General features: G+C 41.7%; 1 protein-coding gene across 1 annotated transcript in view; it reads right to left on the bottom strand.

Annotated features, from left to right (window-relative positions):
• HTT (huntingtin) overlaps positions 1 to 12143 on the bottom strand; it is a 990576-nt gene that overhangs the window by 253255 nt on the left and 725178 nt on the right. Inside the window, exons 48-49 of the mRNA XM_030191138.1 lie at positions 5627 to 5840; positions 5309 to 5454 (exon numbers count right to left, since the gene is read on the bottom strand). Of these exons, the coding sequence (XP_030046998.1) occupies positions 5309 to 5454; positions 5627 to 5840 (360 nt within the window). The remainder of the gene's footprint in view (positions 1 to 5308; positions 5455 to 5626; positions 5841 to 12143) is intronic.

Here is a 12143-nt window from a genome sequence, read left to right as displayed (position 1 = left end):
GCATGGGGACATCAAAGCATATCATTGATATTCTAACAGGGTGGGTGTGGATAGGTGAGGGGAGGGTGATCAACAGAGACATACAGCTTTATGGTTTATAATGGGCTAGGAACCCCAGATCCTTGTTAAGTCCTTTCTGTTGGGTGTTAAAATATTCAATCATTCTGACTTCAAAGGTCTTACGTTCTTGTATGGTTTTAAAGTTACCTTTGAGAATTCTCACTGTGAAGTCACTGGTACAGTGTCCTGGTCCTGTAAAATGTTGACCAACAGGTGTGGGAACCCTGCTGGCACCAGTATTGTTCATATGATGTCTATGTAAATTGAATCTTGTCTTAAGCATCTGGCCTGTTTCTCCAATATAGCATCCTTCGTTACATTTTTTACACTGAATGATATATACCACATTGGAAGATGAGCAAGTGAAAGATCCCTTTATGTTGAATATCTTTCCTTTGTGGATGACTTTGGGGTCCTGTGAAATATTTTGGCATAGTTTGCAACTGGATAAATTACAGGGAAGTGTGCCCTTCTGTTCCTTTTCAGCCTGTGAAGGAAGTTTACTTCTGATTAGCTTGTGTTTTAAATTGGGTGGCTGTCGGAAGGCCAGTACTGGTGGGGATGGGAATATCTCTTTCAGTAATTCATCCTTCTGGAGTATAGGTTGTAGATCTCTTATGATTTTCCTCAGTTTTTCCAGCTCTGGATTGTATGTCACTACAAGCGGGATTCTGTCTGTGGATTTTTTCTTTTTGTACTGTAGCAGATTCTCCCTGGGTGTTTTGAGGGAGGAGGCAATATTCTTGGAGATTATTTTGGGGTTGTAGCCCTTCTGTTTGAAGGATTCAGTCAGGCTTTTAAGGTGTCTGTCTCTGTCCCCTGGGTCAGAGCAGATACGGTGGTATCTTGTGGCTTGGCTGTAAATGATGGATCTTTTTGTATGTGAAGGATGGAAGCTATCTAACTGAGGAAACTTGTAAACTTCATAACAGAAAAATACTAAGAGTGGAATGAACCATCATCTTTTAAACATTTCTCTGAGAACTGACATTATTCAAACACACACATATAGGGGTTAAACCTGTACAGATTTCCTAAAGTTGGCACCTAAAGAATTCTCGCTTAGCATACATTTTAATGGCAATTATGCTAGCATTCCATAACAGCGATTAAGTGCAGTTACGTGGCTAACTTTAGGCGTGAACACTGGTGCTAGCTCTTTGGCAGGTGTGAATGCCCATGCCTAAATGCAGTGGGTACACACAAAACTGACAGTATAAAAATATACATCTTTTGTTCTCCAAACCCATGCTCAGGGGTCCTTTCCTAAGATGCGCCAAAAAATGGGCTGTGCTAGTGTAAGTATATGTTTTCGGTGCGTGCTGATCCATTTTTCAGCGTGCCTGTAAAAAAAGGCCTTTTAAAAGTTTTTGCCGAAAATGGACGTGCGTCAAAATAAAAATTGGTGTGTGTCCACTTTGGGTCTGAGACCTCACTGCCAGCCATTGACTTAACGGTAAGGTCTCATACGGTAACAATGTGGTAATCGTCTACGCACGTAGGATGACGATTACCACCCCGTTTCCGCTGCACACAGGAAAATAAAAATTATTTTCCGGTGCGAGTAGTGGATGCATGTAAAAAACAAAATTACCGCCCAGGTCTTGCGGTAGCCGGGCAGTAACTCCAAATTGATGCGCGTTGGACACGCACAGGCGCCTACACAGCTTAGTAAAAGGGCCCCTCAGTATTTCTGCTAGTAGCCATGTCTTTTTATTAAACATAGTTGCAGCACAACATTACAACCCTTTGAGGATGGAATAATGGCAACAAAATAATATTTTTTTCAGTGGCTGGAAGTTTATTTTACTTATCAGATTTGGCTTCACACTACTACAAAAATCCCCAAGCATATTACTATTACAAATGTCTCCTTAAAAACAAATTATTTCAACATTCAGCCTCAGTGGTCAGCCTTTTTTTTTTAAACATTGGCTACAGCAGTTAAAAGAAACCCAGATATTTTTTACATTTTGAAAGGGGATGGGACTTGAAATATCGCCTTTCTGTGGTTACAATCAAAGTGGTTTACATATTATATACAGATACTTACTTTGTACCTGGGACAATGAAGGGTTAAGGGCTATGTTTACTAAGCGGCACTATGGAAGCGTTAGCATTTTAAACACGCGTAAATGGTTTATGCGCGTTAAATGCTAATGCGCCCATAGAAATGTTTAGCTTAAATTTATAAGCGTGTTAAAAACTATAACGCACCTTAGCAAACATAACCCTAAGTGACTTGCCCAGAGTCACAAGGAGCTGCAGTGGTAATCGAACCAAGTTCCCCAGGATCAAAGTCCACTGCACTAACCACTAGGCTACTCCTCCACTCCATTATATTATTTTTATTTACAATTTGATGTATTTTGTACTCCACTTTGTACATCTTGATGGTAAAAACAGACTCTAAGGGCCCTGTTTACTAAGCAGTGCTGTAGGTGCGCTTTTTAGAACACACTAAAGTTAGAGACACCCATTATATTTCTATGGGTGTCTCTAGCATTAGTGTGTGCTAAACCGTTTGTGCGCCTACAGCGTGGCTTAGTAAACAGGGCACTAAATGACAGAATTATATTAAATTTAAGTAATTAAATATTCAATGCTGTTAAAAAGCATTGTGGTAGCTGTTCTAATCCATTTTAAAGGTTAATAAATAATACTAATAAAAACAAAAAAATGGAAAATTAGGTGATAGCTTTTCATAGGACCAACTTAATACATTTTTAAACTACATTTCAGAAGTGAAAACCTCCCTCCTCAGATCAGGATAGTACAAACAAAAGGCGACAATATCAGAATATATAAGTAAAACATAAAAGCATTCCAATGACAGTCTCAGAGGAAAAAGTATTGTACGGGTGAAGGGGGGAGGGAGAGAAAGCAGTAAAATATTATGGTTTATAATACAAGGAGAATCCTGGATTTTTGTCAAGTCCTTCCTTATTAAAGTTAAAATATGATATATTGCAAACCATCTTATTTTCCTAGATTGCTTTAAAAGTTCCTGTTAATATTGTGACTATAGTCACTGATGCAATGACGTCTTTAAAAGTGCTCCCCACAGAGGTGTCTCCTTGGTTTGCTGGACTTGATCTTATAACTGTGCAAATTAATTCTCATCTAACATTTTGGCCTCTCTCTCCACACAGCATCCGTCTTCACATTTTCTGCTTTAAATTTGAAGAAGGGCAAGATCCCCTTATGTTAAATAGTTTACCCATGTGGGTAACTGGGATTCTGTGAGATATGCTGGCGCAATCTGCACCTTGTGTTTTTCTCTTCTTTTTGACCTTCTGTTGGGAGCTTGCTCTTAACTAATTTTTGCATCTAATTGGGTGATTTCAGAAGGCACTGGAGGAGGAAGAATTATCCCTCTCAGTAATTCATCCTCCTGGAGTAGTGGGTAAAGGTCTTTTACGATTTTACTTAGTTTTTCTATTTCTGAACTGTATATCACTACAAGGGGGAGACTCTGAAGTTTTTTCTTTGTTTGTTTACATACCACCCTTTCCATTGTATTACGTTTACAAACAGGTTCAAACCATGCAGAAAAAAGAAAGGAAAAGGAAAATATATATATACTAGTAAAACATGCCCGTTTTTGGAGCAAATGAAACGGGCGCTAGCAAGGTTTTCCTCCCGAACACCCCCTCCCTACCCACCCCTTCGGCGTTGTGAAGCCACTGACTGCCATTGTTCCGGACCTCGTCAACGCACGCCACCTTCATCTCCCGAGTCCTTGTTGGTTGTAAAGCCACTGACGCCATTGCTCCGCCCTCGACGTCATCAAGTTTGACGCGAGGGCGGGGCCCAGACACAGCAATTTCGGTGGCTTCACCACCACGAACCCTTCGAACCGGAAGGAAGTGCCCGCAGGTACTGACAGTGACGTCAGTGTCCTCAGAACGTTGAGGGTGAGTTTTATTATATAGGATATTTCTACTCAGCATCTAGAGCCTCAGTCCCCAAGTCTCTAATGGCCATCAAACACTTGAGTAAAAAAAAAAAAAAAGGTCTTCAAAGCAGTCTTAAAAGATATCACTGATGAGGACAACTATATATGAAAAGATAAAGCATTCCACAAAAGTGGAACTAGGCAAAAAAAAAAAAAAAACCCTGAATGCTGAGTATCTTAACTGATGATTTTTTTTTCTTAATCAGTTCAAGGCATTTCAATTTCTGATGGGATAGCCCATTCTATGATGCATTACAATAATCCAATCTACTTATTACAAGCACGATCACAGCGCAGATTGATCCAGAAACAGTCTAAAGGACCTAATAAATTTCAGAACCATGAAACAGGCCCTGGTGACAGAAGAAATTTGATCATCAAATGTTAGATGGGAATCAACTTGGTGCCAGTAGTCAAGCTGTTTTGTTGAAGTTTGATATCTTGGCTGCTTTTGACACAGTTGATCACTCTTTTACTTGCTAAGGGCTCTGTTTACTAAAGTGCGCTAGCGTTTTTAGCGCATGCACAAAATGAGCACGCGCTATATAAGGGCCCATAGTAATATTGCGGGCACCTACACAGCACGTGCTAAAAGCACTAATGTGCCTCTAGCGCGGCTTAGTAAACGGGGCCCTATGTTAGGTATCCATGGAGTTGTATTGCATTGGTTTCAAAAACGTCATAGTAAATTATATGGTCAAAATGAATGGTGTTCGTTCTTCTGCTTGGAAATCTTCTTGTGGGGTTCCCTCAGGGGTCGACATTGTCCTACATATTGTTTAATATTTTTATGAGCTCTCTTGGCTCAATTCCCTTGTAAAAAAAAAAGGACGTTTTTCTTATGCAGATGATATATTTATTTTTATTTCTACCTTTGAAGTTTTGGATCAATCATATTGGGAAATAATTGGCTGCATTGATAAGAAGCAGGTTTTATCATATATACTAAAATTAAATATTAATAAAACCAAAAGTGCTTTGGATAGGTAAACATCAGGAATTATTGCCAGAAGCTGTACCATTAAATGCAAATGCAACTGCCTCGGTGATAATTTGCAGAATGTTAATTCAGAGATGCATGCTTTATTGCAACTCTGCTGGTAACTTACCTTCATCTGTACACACCATGATAAAACAAAGAGTCCTTACCTTTATCTATACACCACGATAAAATAAAGAGTCTAGTTGTTACTCTCAAACCTTGAGCCTTCTAAACTGCACCAAGTGCAAACACATATTATTTAAATGTGAAGCAAACAAGTAGATTCTTTTATTCAGTTTTTGTCCTACCTCTAGTGATAGCACTACAAAACGCAGAATGTCAGTCTCTTTATCAGGCTGAATTTGGAGTGAGACTGGTAGTTTCGAGAGTGACATCGTATAGTGAGCCAATGCACGGGACAGTATGATCACAGGCTGATAGAACACTGCATCACCTATAACAAATTACTTTTGTTAATGGAAAAATAGAGAGAGAAACTACCTACTCACATTTAATAAAATAAAATCATTTTAATAAAAAGAGCTAACTAGATTTGATTAAGGAATATTTCAGAAAATGATATGATAAAAGCAAATAAATGGTCATTAGAGACATAGTTCTATTACCATATAGGTTGCTTAATTTGTTCCAGTAAGGTGTGTTCTCAAATGGCTGCAATGGCTGGAAGACCTGATGGCAGGCAGGAAGCTGCTGTACAATGTGGGTCACATGATCCAGAGTCACTTTAAGTGAAGTTTCAAAAAGTGTGCTGTTCTGGTCTCCTGAGATCCTGCTCACACCCAGGCTTAAGCAGGGTGCCAATAAACTCAAGTTGAAATCCTAAAATGACATTCAGGCACTAGAATTAGACAATTCTACAAAAGCCAAATGAACAACAAAAACTATGCCTCAATGTTCTTGGTATATTATTTAACACATATTAATTTAAACAAGACAGGCAGAAACTTTTTTCTCTTATAATTAGGGTTCATAAATAGCGCTATATTCAATCTGTACGCACAATGGATTCTCCAAGATCCCCCCGAAGAGCGTTGCCAAGTTTGTCAAGTTTAATCCCTCTGAGCTACTCAGTTTACCAGCGTCTGTGCCATTTCTCGATATGACATAAGCAAATGTTCACTCAACTACGTCTTGTGGTGCTAAGAAGCCTTCTATAATCTGTTCTTACAAAGAGACTGCAGTCTGTACATTAAGGTTCAGCTGGATGATTCAATTATTGAACTTAAAAGCTCATCAAAAGTGAGCACTTGGAGGAATTTATTCTATTTACAGGAAATATGACAAAATATTTACAGACTAAGTTTCACTTGAATGTTTTCATTTTGTAAAAGTTTGTTTTTTAATCTGTCATTTTACTCTAAAATAATGATACAACACAGATTTACTTATAAAAAATGTCAAAAGAGTTTTTGCCCAATGCTTCTGCAAGCAACACAGGAACTTGAAATGTCTCACTAGACCTTCTAGAAGGGTAAAGAGGCCCTTTCACTAAAGCTTAGCGTGCACTAAATGCTATGACTTCTATTTTATAAACCTATGGGTCACGCTGGAGCACACTAAGCTTTAGTAAAAGGGCTCTTTCGTGATTTATTTCTGTGTACCGTCATTGAAACTGGAAGATTGACAAATATTTGCTCTACAGAAGAACCACGTAATTTCTACTTCCGCCTACAATTTATGAGAGAATAACCTGGAAATTAGTTAAAATTATGGAAAAATGCACAGGCTGGGATTAGACAGCTATCTCATCCAGAAGAGAACAAGAGAAAGGGACAATTTTCGATAGCCCATGTGTGTGTAAGGTATGTGGGAACTCCATCTAACCTGTATGGTTTCCCCTTTGAAAATTAGCAGCCACCAAGTACACACACTAAAACCACCCAGGTACTCTGCATCTTTGAATGGGTAGCTTAAGGGCTAAAAAAACTGCAAGCATATCTGAAAAACAAGGATACTTACCTATAAGCAGGTATTCTCAGAGATCAGTAGGCCATTCATTCTCACATGTGGGTGATGTCATTCACATTGCTCGGTGCAGAATGCTTACAAAGTGTAGTAAAGATTTAAAGACACGCGGAAGCGTCTCCACCGTGAATGCGCATGTGCCTTCTCGCCCACCGCGAGAGCGCAGGACCATCAGTACAATAGTATAGCTTTCAGGACAGGACACAACTCTAAGAGGAGGTGGGAGGGTGAGAATGAAAGGTCTGCTGTTCTCAGAGAATACCTGCTACAGGAAAGTATCTTTGCTTTAACCGATGACAAGCAGGCCATGTTTTCACATGTGGGAATAACGAAGATACATACCTGTAGCAGGTATTCTCCGAGGACAGCAGGCTGATTGTTCTCACATGTGGGTCGGCGTCCACGGCAGCCCAGGAAACGGCAAAGTTTTCTACAGCAAAATTAAAAAAGTTTTCCCAGAAAATTCTGGTGTGCGAACTGCGCATGCGCGGATGACTTCCCACCTGTTGCGTGAGCGTTCCTGCTCAGTTTAATCAAAAAGCAAATAATAAACAAACAACAACTCCAAAGGGGAGGTGGGCAGGTTTGTGAGAACAATCAGCCTGCTGTCCTCTGAGAATACCTGCTACAGGTATAAGTACATAAGTACATAAGTACATAAGTAGTGCCATACTGGGAAAGACCAAAGGTCCATCTAGCCCAGCATCCTGTCACCGACAGTGGCCAATCCAGGTCAAGGGCACCTGGCACGCTCCCCAAACGTAAAAACATTCCAGACAAGTTGTACCTAAAAATGAGGAATTTTTCCAGTCCATTTAATAGCGGTCTATGGACTTGTCCTTTAGGAATCTATCTAACCCCTTTTTAAACTCCGTCAAGCTAACCGCCCGTACCACGTTCTCCGGCAATGAATTCCAGAGTCTAATTACACGTTGGGTGAAGAAAAATTTTCTCCGATTCGTTTTAAATTTACCACACTGTAGCTTCAACTCATGTATCTTCGCTTTCTCCGAGGACAAGCAGGCTGCTTGTTCTCACATGTGGGGTATCCCTAGCAACCAGGCTCACTCAAAACAATGAACATTGGTCAATTGGGCCTCGCAATGGCGAGGCCATAACAGAGATTGACCTGAAACCATAAACAACTAACTGAGAGTGCAGCCTGGAACAGAACAAAAATGGGTCTAGGGGGGGTGGAGTTGGATTCTAAACCCCCAACAGATTCTGTAGCACCAACTGCCCAAACCGACTATCGCGTCGGGTATCCTGCTGAAAGCAGTAGTGAGATGTGAATGTATGGACTGATGACCACGTTGCAGCCTTGCAAATCTCTTCAATGGAGGCTGACTTTAAGTGAGCCACTGACGCGACCATGGCTCTAACATGAGCCGTGACATGGCCCTCTAAAGACAGCCCAGTTTGGGCATAAGTGAAGGAAATGCAATCTGCTAGCCAATTGGAGATTGTGCGTTTTCTGATGGCGACTCCACTCCTGTTGGGATCAAAAGAAACAAACAACTGGGCGGACTGTCTAAAGAGCTTTGTCCGCTCCACGTAACATAGAAACATGACGGCAGATAAAGGCCATATGACCCATCCAGTCTGCCCATCCTCTCTAATCCCTAATTCTTCCTGTTCCTAAGCGATCCCATTTGCTTATCCCATGCCTTTCTAAATTGTGGAACAGTCCTCGACTCCACCACCTCCACCGGGAGGCCATTCCACGCCTCCACCACCCTTTCTATGAAATAATACTTCCTTAGGTTACTCCTAAGCTTATTCCCTCTTAACTTTGTAATATGCCCCCTCATTCCAGAGCTCTCCTTCATTTGAAAAAGGCTCTCTTCACGTACTTAAATGCCCTTGAGATATTTAAATGTTTCTATCATGTCTCCTCTCTCCCTCCTCTCTTCCAGCATATACATGTTGAGGTTCATAAGCCTGTTCCTATAATTTTTGCATTCAAGACCGCTTACTAATTTCGTAGCCGACTCTGGACCGACTCCATCCTGTTTATATCTTTCCGTAGGTGCGGTCTCCAGAACTACACGCAGTACTCCAAATGGGGCCTCACTAGAGACTTATACAACGGCACTATCACCTCCTTTTTCCTGCTGGTCATGCCTCTCTTTATGCACCCAAGCATCCTTCTGACTTTAACCGTCGCTTTTTCTACCAGTTTGGAAGCTTTAAGGTCATCAGACACAATCACCCCCAAGTCCCGCTCTTCCTTCGTACACTGAAGCACTTCACCCCCTATACTGTACCGTTCCCTCGGATTTTTGCGACCCAAGTGCATGACCCTGCATTTTTTGGGATTAAACCTTAGTTGCCAAATATTGGTCCATTCCTCCAGCTTCGCTAGGTCCTTCCTCATGTCATTCACACCCTCCAGGGTGTCCACCCTGTTGCAGAGTTTAGTATCATCCGCAAAGAGACAAACCCTACCAGACAGCCCTTCACCAATATCGCTCACAAAGACGTTAAAAAGAGCTGGCCCTAGGACCGATCCCTGCGGTACTCCACTGACGACATCCTTTTCTTCAGAGCAAGCTCCATTTACCACTACCCTCTGTTTTATCAGTCGCCTGTGCAAAACTGTGTCAAAGGCTTTGCTGAAATCCAAGTACACCACATCAAGCGTCCCTCCCACATCCAACTGTTTGGTCACCCAGTCGAAGAAGACAGTGAGATTCGTCTGACACGACCTGCCACTAGTGAAGCCATGCTGCCTCGGGTCCCGCATTCCATGTAGTTCAAGAAATCTCACAATCCTCCTCTTTAGAAGCGTTTCCATTAACTTACTCACCACCAAGGTTAGACTGACAGGTCTGTAATTCCCAACTTCCTCCTTACTTCCATTCTTGTGCAAAGGAACCACATCCGCCCTTCTTCAGTCCACCGGGACCACTCCAGTTTCTAAGGAAGCACTGAAGAGGTCCGTCAGCGGAGCCGACAGAACTTCTCCGAGTTCCTTAAGCACCCTTGGGTGTATCCCACCAGGCCCCATCACTCTGTCTACTTTTAGTTTGGCAAGCCCCTCACGAACACAGTCCTCCGTAAACGGATCTTGGTCTACCATACATCCATCCCCATTAGCCTTTGTTTTCTGCAGCCCTATCTCATCCTTATCATCTTCCACATATTTCTCTCCCTCAGCTTTGAGCCTCACAATGCTATTATGGCACTTCCTCTTGTCACTTACATATCTGAAAAAGGTCTTATCCCCTAATTTTACCGTATTAGCTATCTTTTCCTCCATTTGCCGCTTCGCTTTCCTGATAGCTTTTCCAACTTCTCTTCGCTTATTTAGGTATTCTCTCCTGTCTTCATCTTTCTGAGTCGTCTTATAACGTGCAAAGGCTAGCCGCTTACCCTTATCTTTTCAGCTACTGCATTCGAGTACCAGAGAGGCCTTCTTTTCCTCTTACTTTTATGTAATTTTCTAACATAAAGGTTAGTTGCCTTTAATATAGCTCCTTTCAGTCTTGTCCATTGCTGTTTTACATCCTTCAGCTGTTCCCATCCCGCTAACTGTTCCTTGAGAAATTCCCCCACCTCGGCAAAGTTACCTTGGGGGTCATCTTTGACGCTTCTCTCATCTTTGACTCTTCTCTCTCCTTCTTTGCTCATATCCAGCAGATTGCCAAGACCTGTCGTTTCTTTCTTTACAACATCCGTAAAATCCGCCCCTTTCTTTCCGAGCACTCTACCAAAACCCTCATCCACACCCTTGTCACCTCTCGTTTAGACTACTGCAATCTGCTTCTTGCTGGCCTCCCACTTAGTCACCTCTCCCCCCTCCAGTCGGTTTAAAACTCTGCTGCCCGTCTCATCTTCTGCCAGGATCGCTTTACTCATACTACCCCTCTCCTCAAGACCCTTCACTGGCTCCCTATTCGTTTTCGCATCCTGTTCAAACTTCTTCTACTAACCTATAAATGTACTCACTCTGCTGCTCCCCAGTATCTCTCCACACTCGTCCTTCCCTACACCCCTTCCCGTGCACTCTGCTCCATGGATAAATCCTTCTTATCTGTTCCCTTCTCCACTACTGCCAACTCCAGACTTCGCGCCTTCTGTCTCGCTGCACCCTATGCCTGGAATAAACTTCCTGAGCCCCTACGTCTTGCCCCATCCTTGGCCACCTTTAAATCTAGACTGAAAGCCCACCTCTTTAACACTGCTTTTGACTCGTAACCACTTGTAACCACTCGCCTCCACCTACCCTCCTCTCTTCCTTCCCGTTCACATTAATTGATTTGATTTGCTTACTTTATTTATTTTTTTGTCTATTAGATTGTAAGCTCTTTGAGCAGGGACTGTCTTTCTTCTATGTTTGTGCAGCGCTGCGTACGCCTTGTAGCGCTATAGAAATGCTAAATAGTAGTAGTAGTAGTAGTAGTAGTTCCTTTGAAATCCAGGATCTTCAATCTCAAATGAGCCCTCTCTTCTGTTTTAATATTGAACCATAAACCAAAAAAAGGAGGTGAAAACCCTCACGAAACCGTGGAGTATAAAACAAAAAGTGAGGAGAGTGGATGAGGATACCAAAAAATTTTTTTATTCACATGAAAATTAAAAATTTAAAAACCTGATGTACATAAGAATGACCCGACACGGCCGTGTTTCGGCCCTAAGGCCTGCCTCAGGGGTCTTTATAACCTCAGAGAATGTAGCTCAAAACGTGTACTCCAAGGGAAATAACGAAACAAAACTCTCTTAGATCTCCTCTCTTCTAAAGAATATATATAAAATATATATTAAAAAGCGAAACAAGCTTGTAAAACTCCTCTCCGAAGGGATGTCTGCAATTGAAAACAATTGCAGACATCCCTTCGGAGAGGAGTTTTACAAGCTTGTTTCGCTTTTTAATATATATTTTATATATATTCTTTAGAAGAGAGGAGATCTAAGAGAGTTTTGTTTCGTTATTTCCCTTGGAATACACGTTTTGAGCTACATTCTCTGAGGTTATAAAGACCCCTGAGGCAGGCCTTAGGGCCGAAACACGGCCGTGTCGGGTCATTCTTATGTACATCACATTAATATTGAACCATACCATATGATCATCACTAGATGCCAAATGGTCTGCCACCTTGACGTCAGAAACGTACTCTCCATTTGTAAGCACCAGGTCCAAAACAGCTCCATTCT

This window comes from Microcaecilia unicolor, chromosome 2, assembly GCF_901765095.1.
Source record: "Microcaecilia unicolor chromosome 2, aMicUni1.1, whole genome shotgun sequence".
Classification (NCBI taxonomy): domain Eukaryota; kingdom Metazoa; phylum Chordata; class Amphibia; order Gymnophiona; family Siphonopidae; genus Microcaecilia; species Microcaecilia unicolor.
Note: the sequence above shows the minus strand (reverse complement) of the source record. Positions and strands in the feature narration are given on the sequence as shown.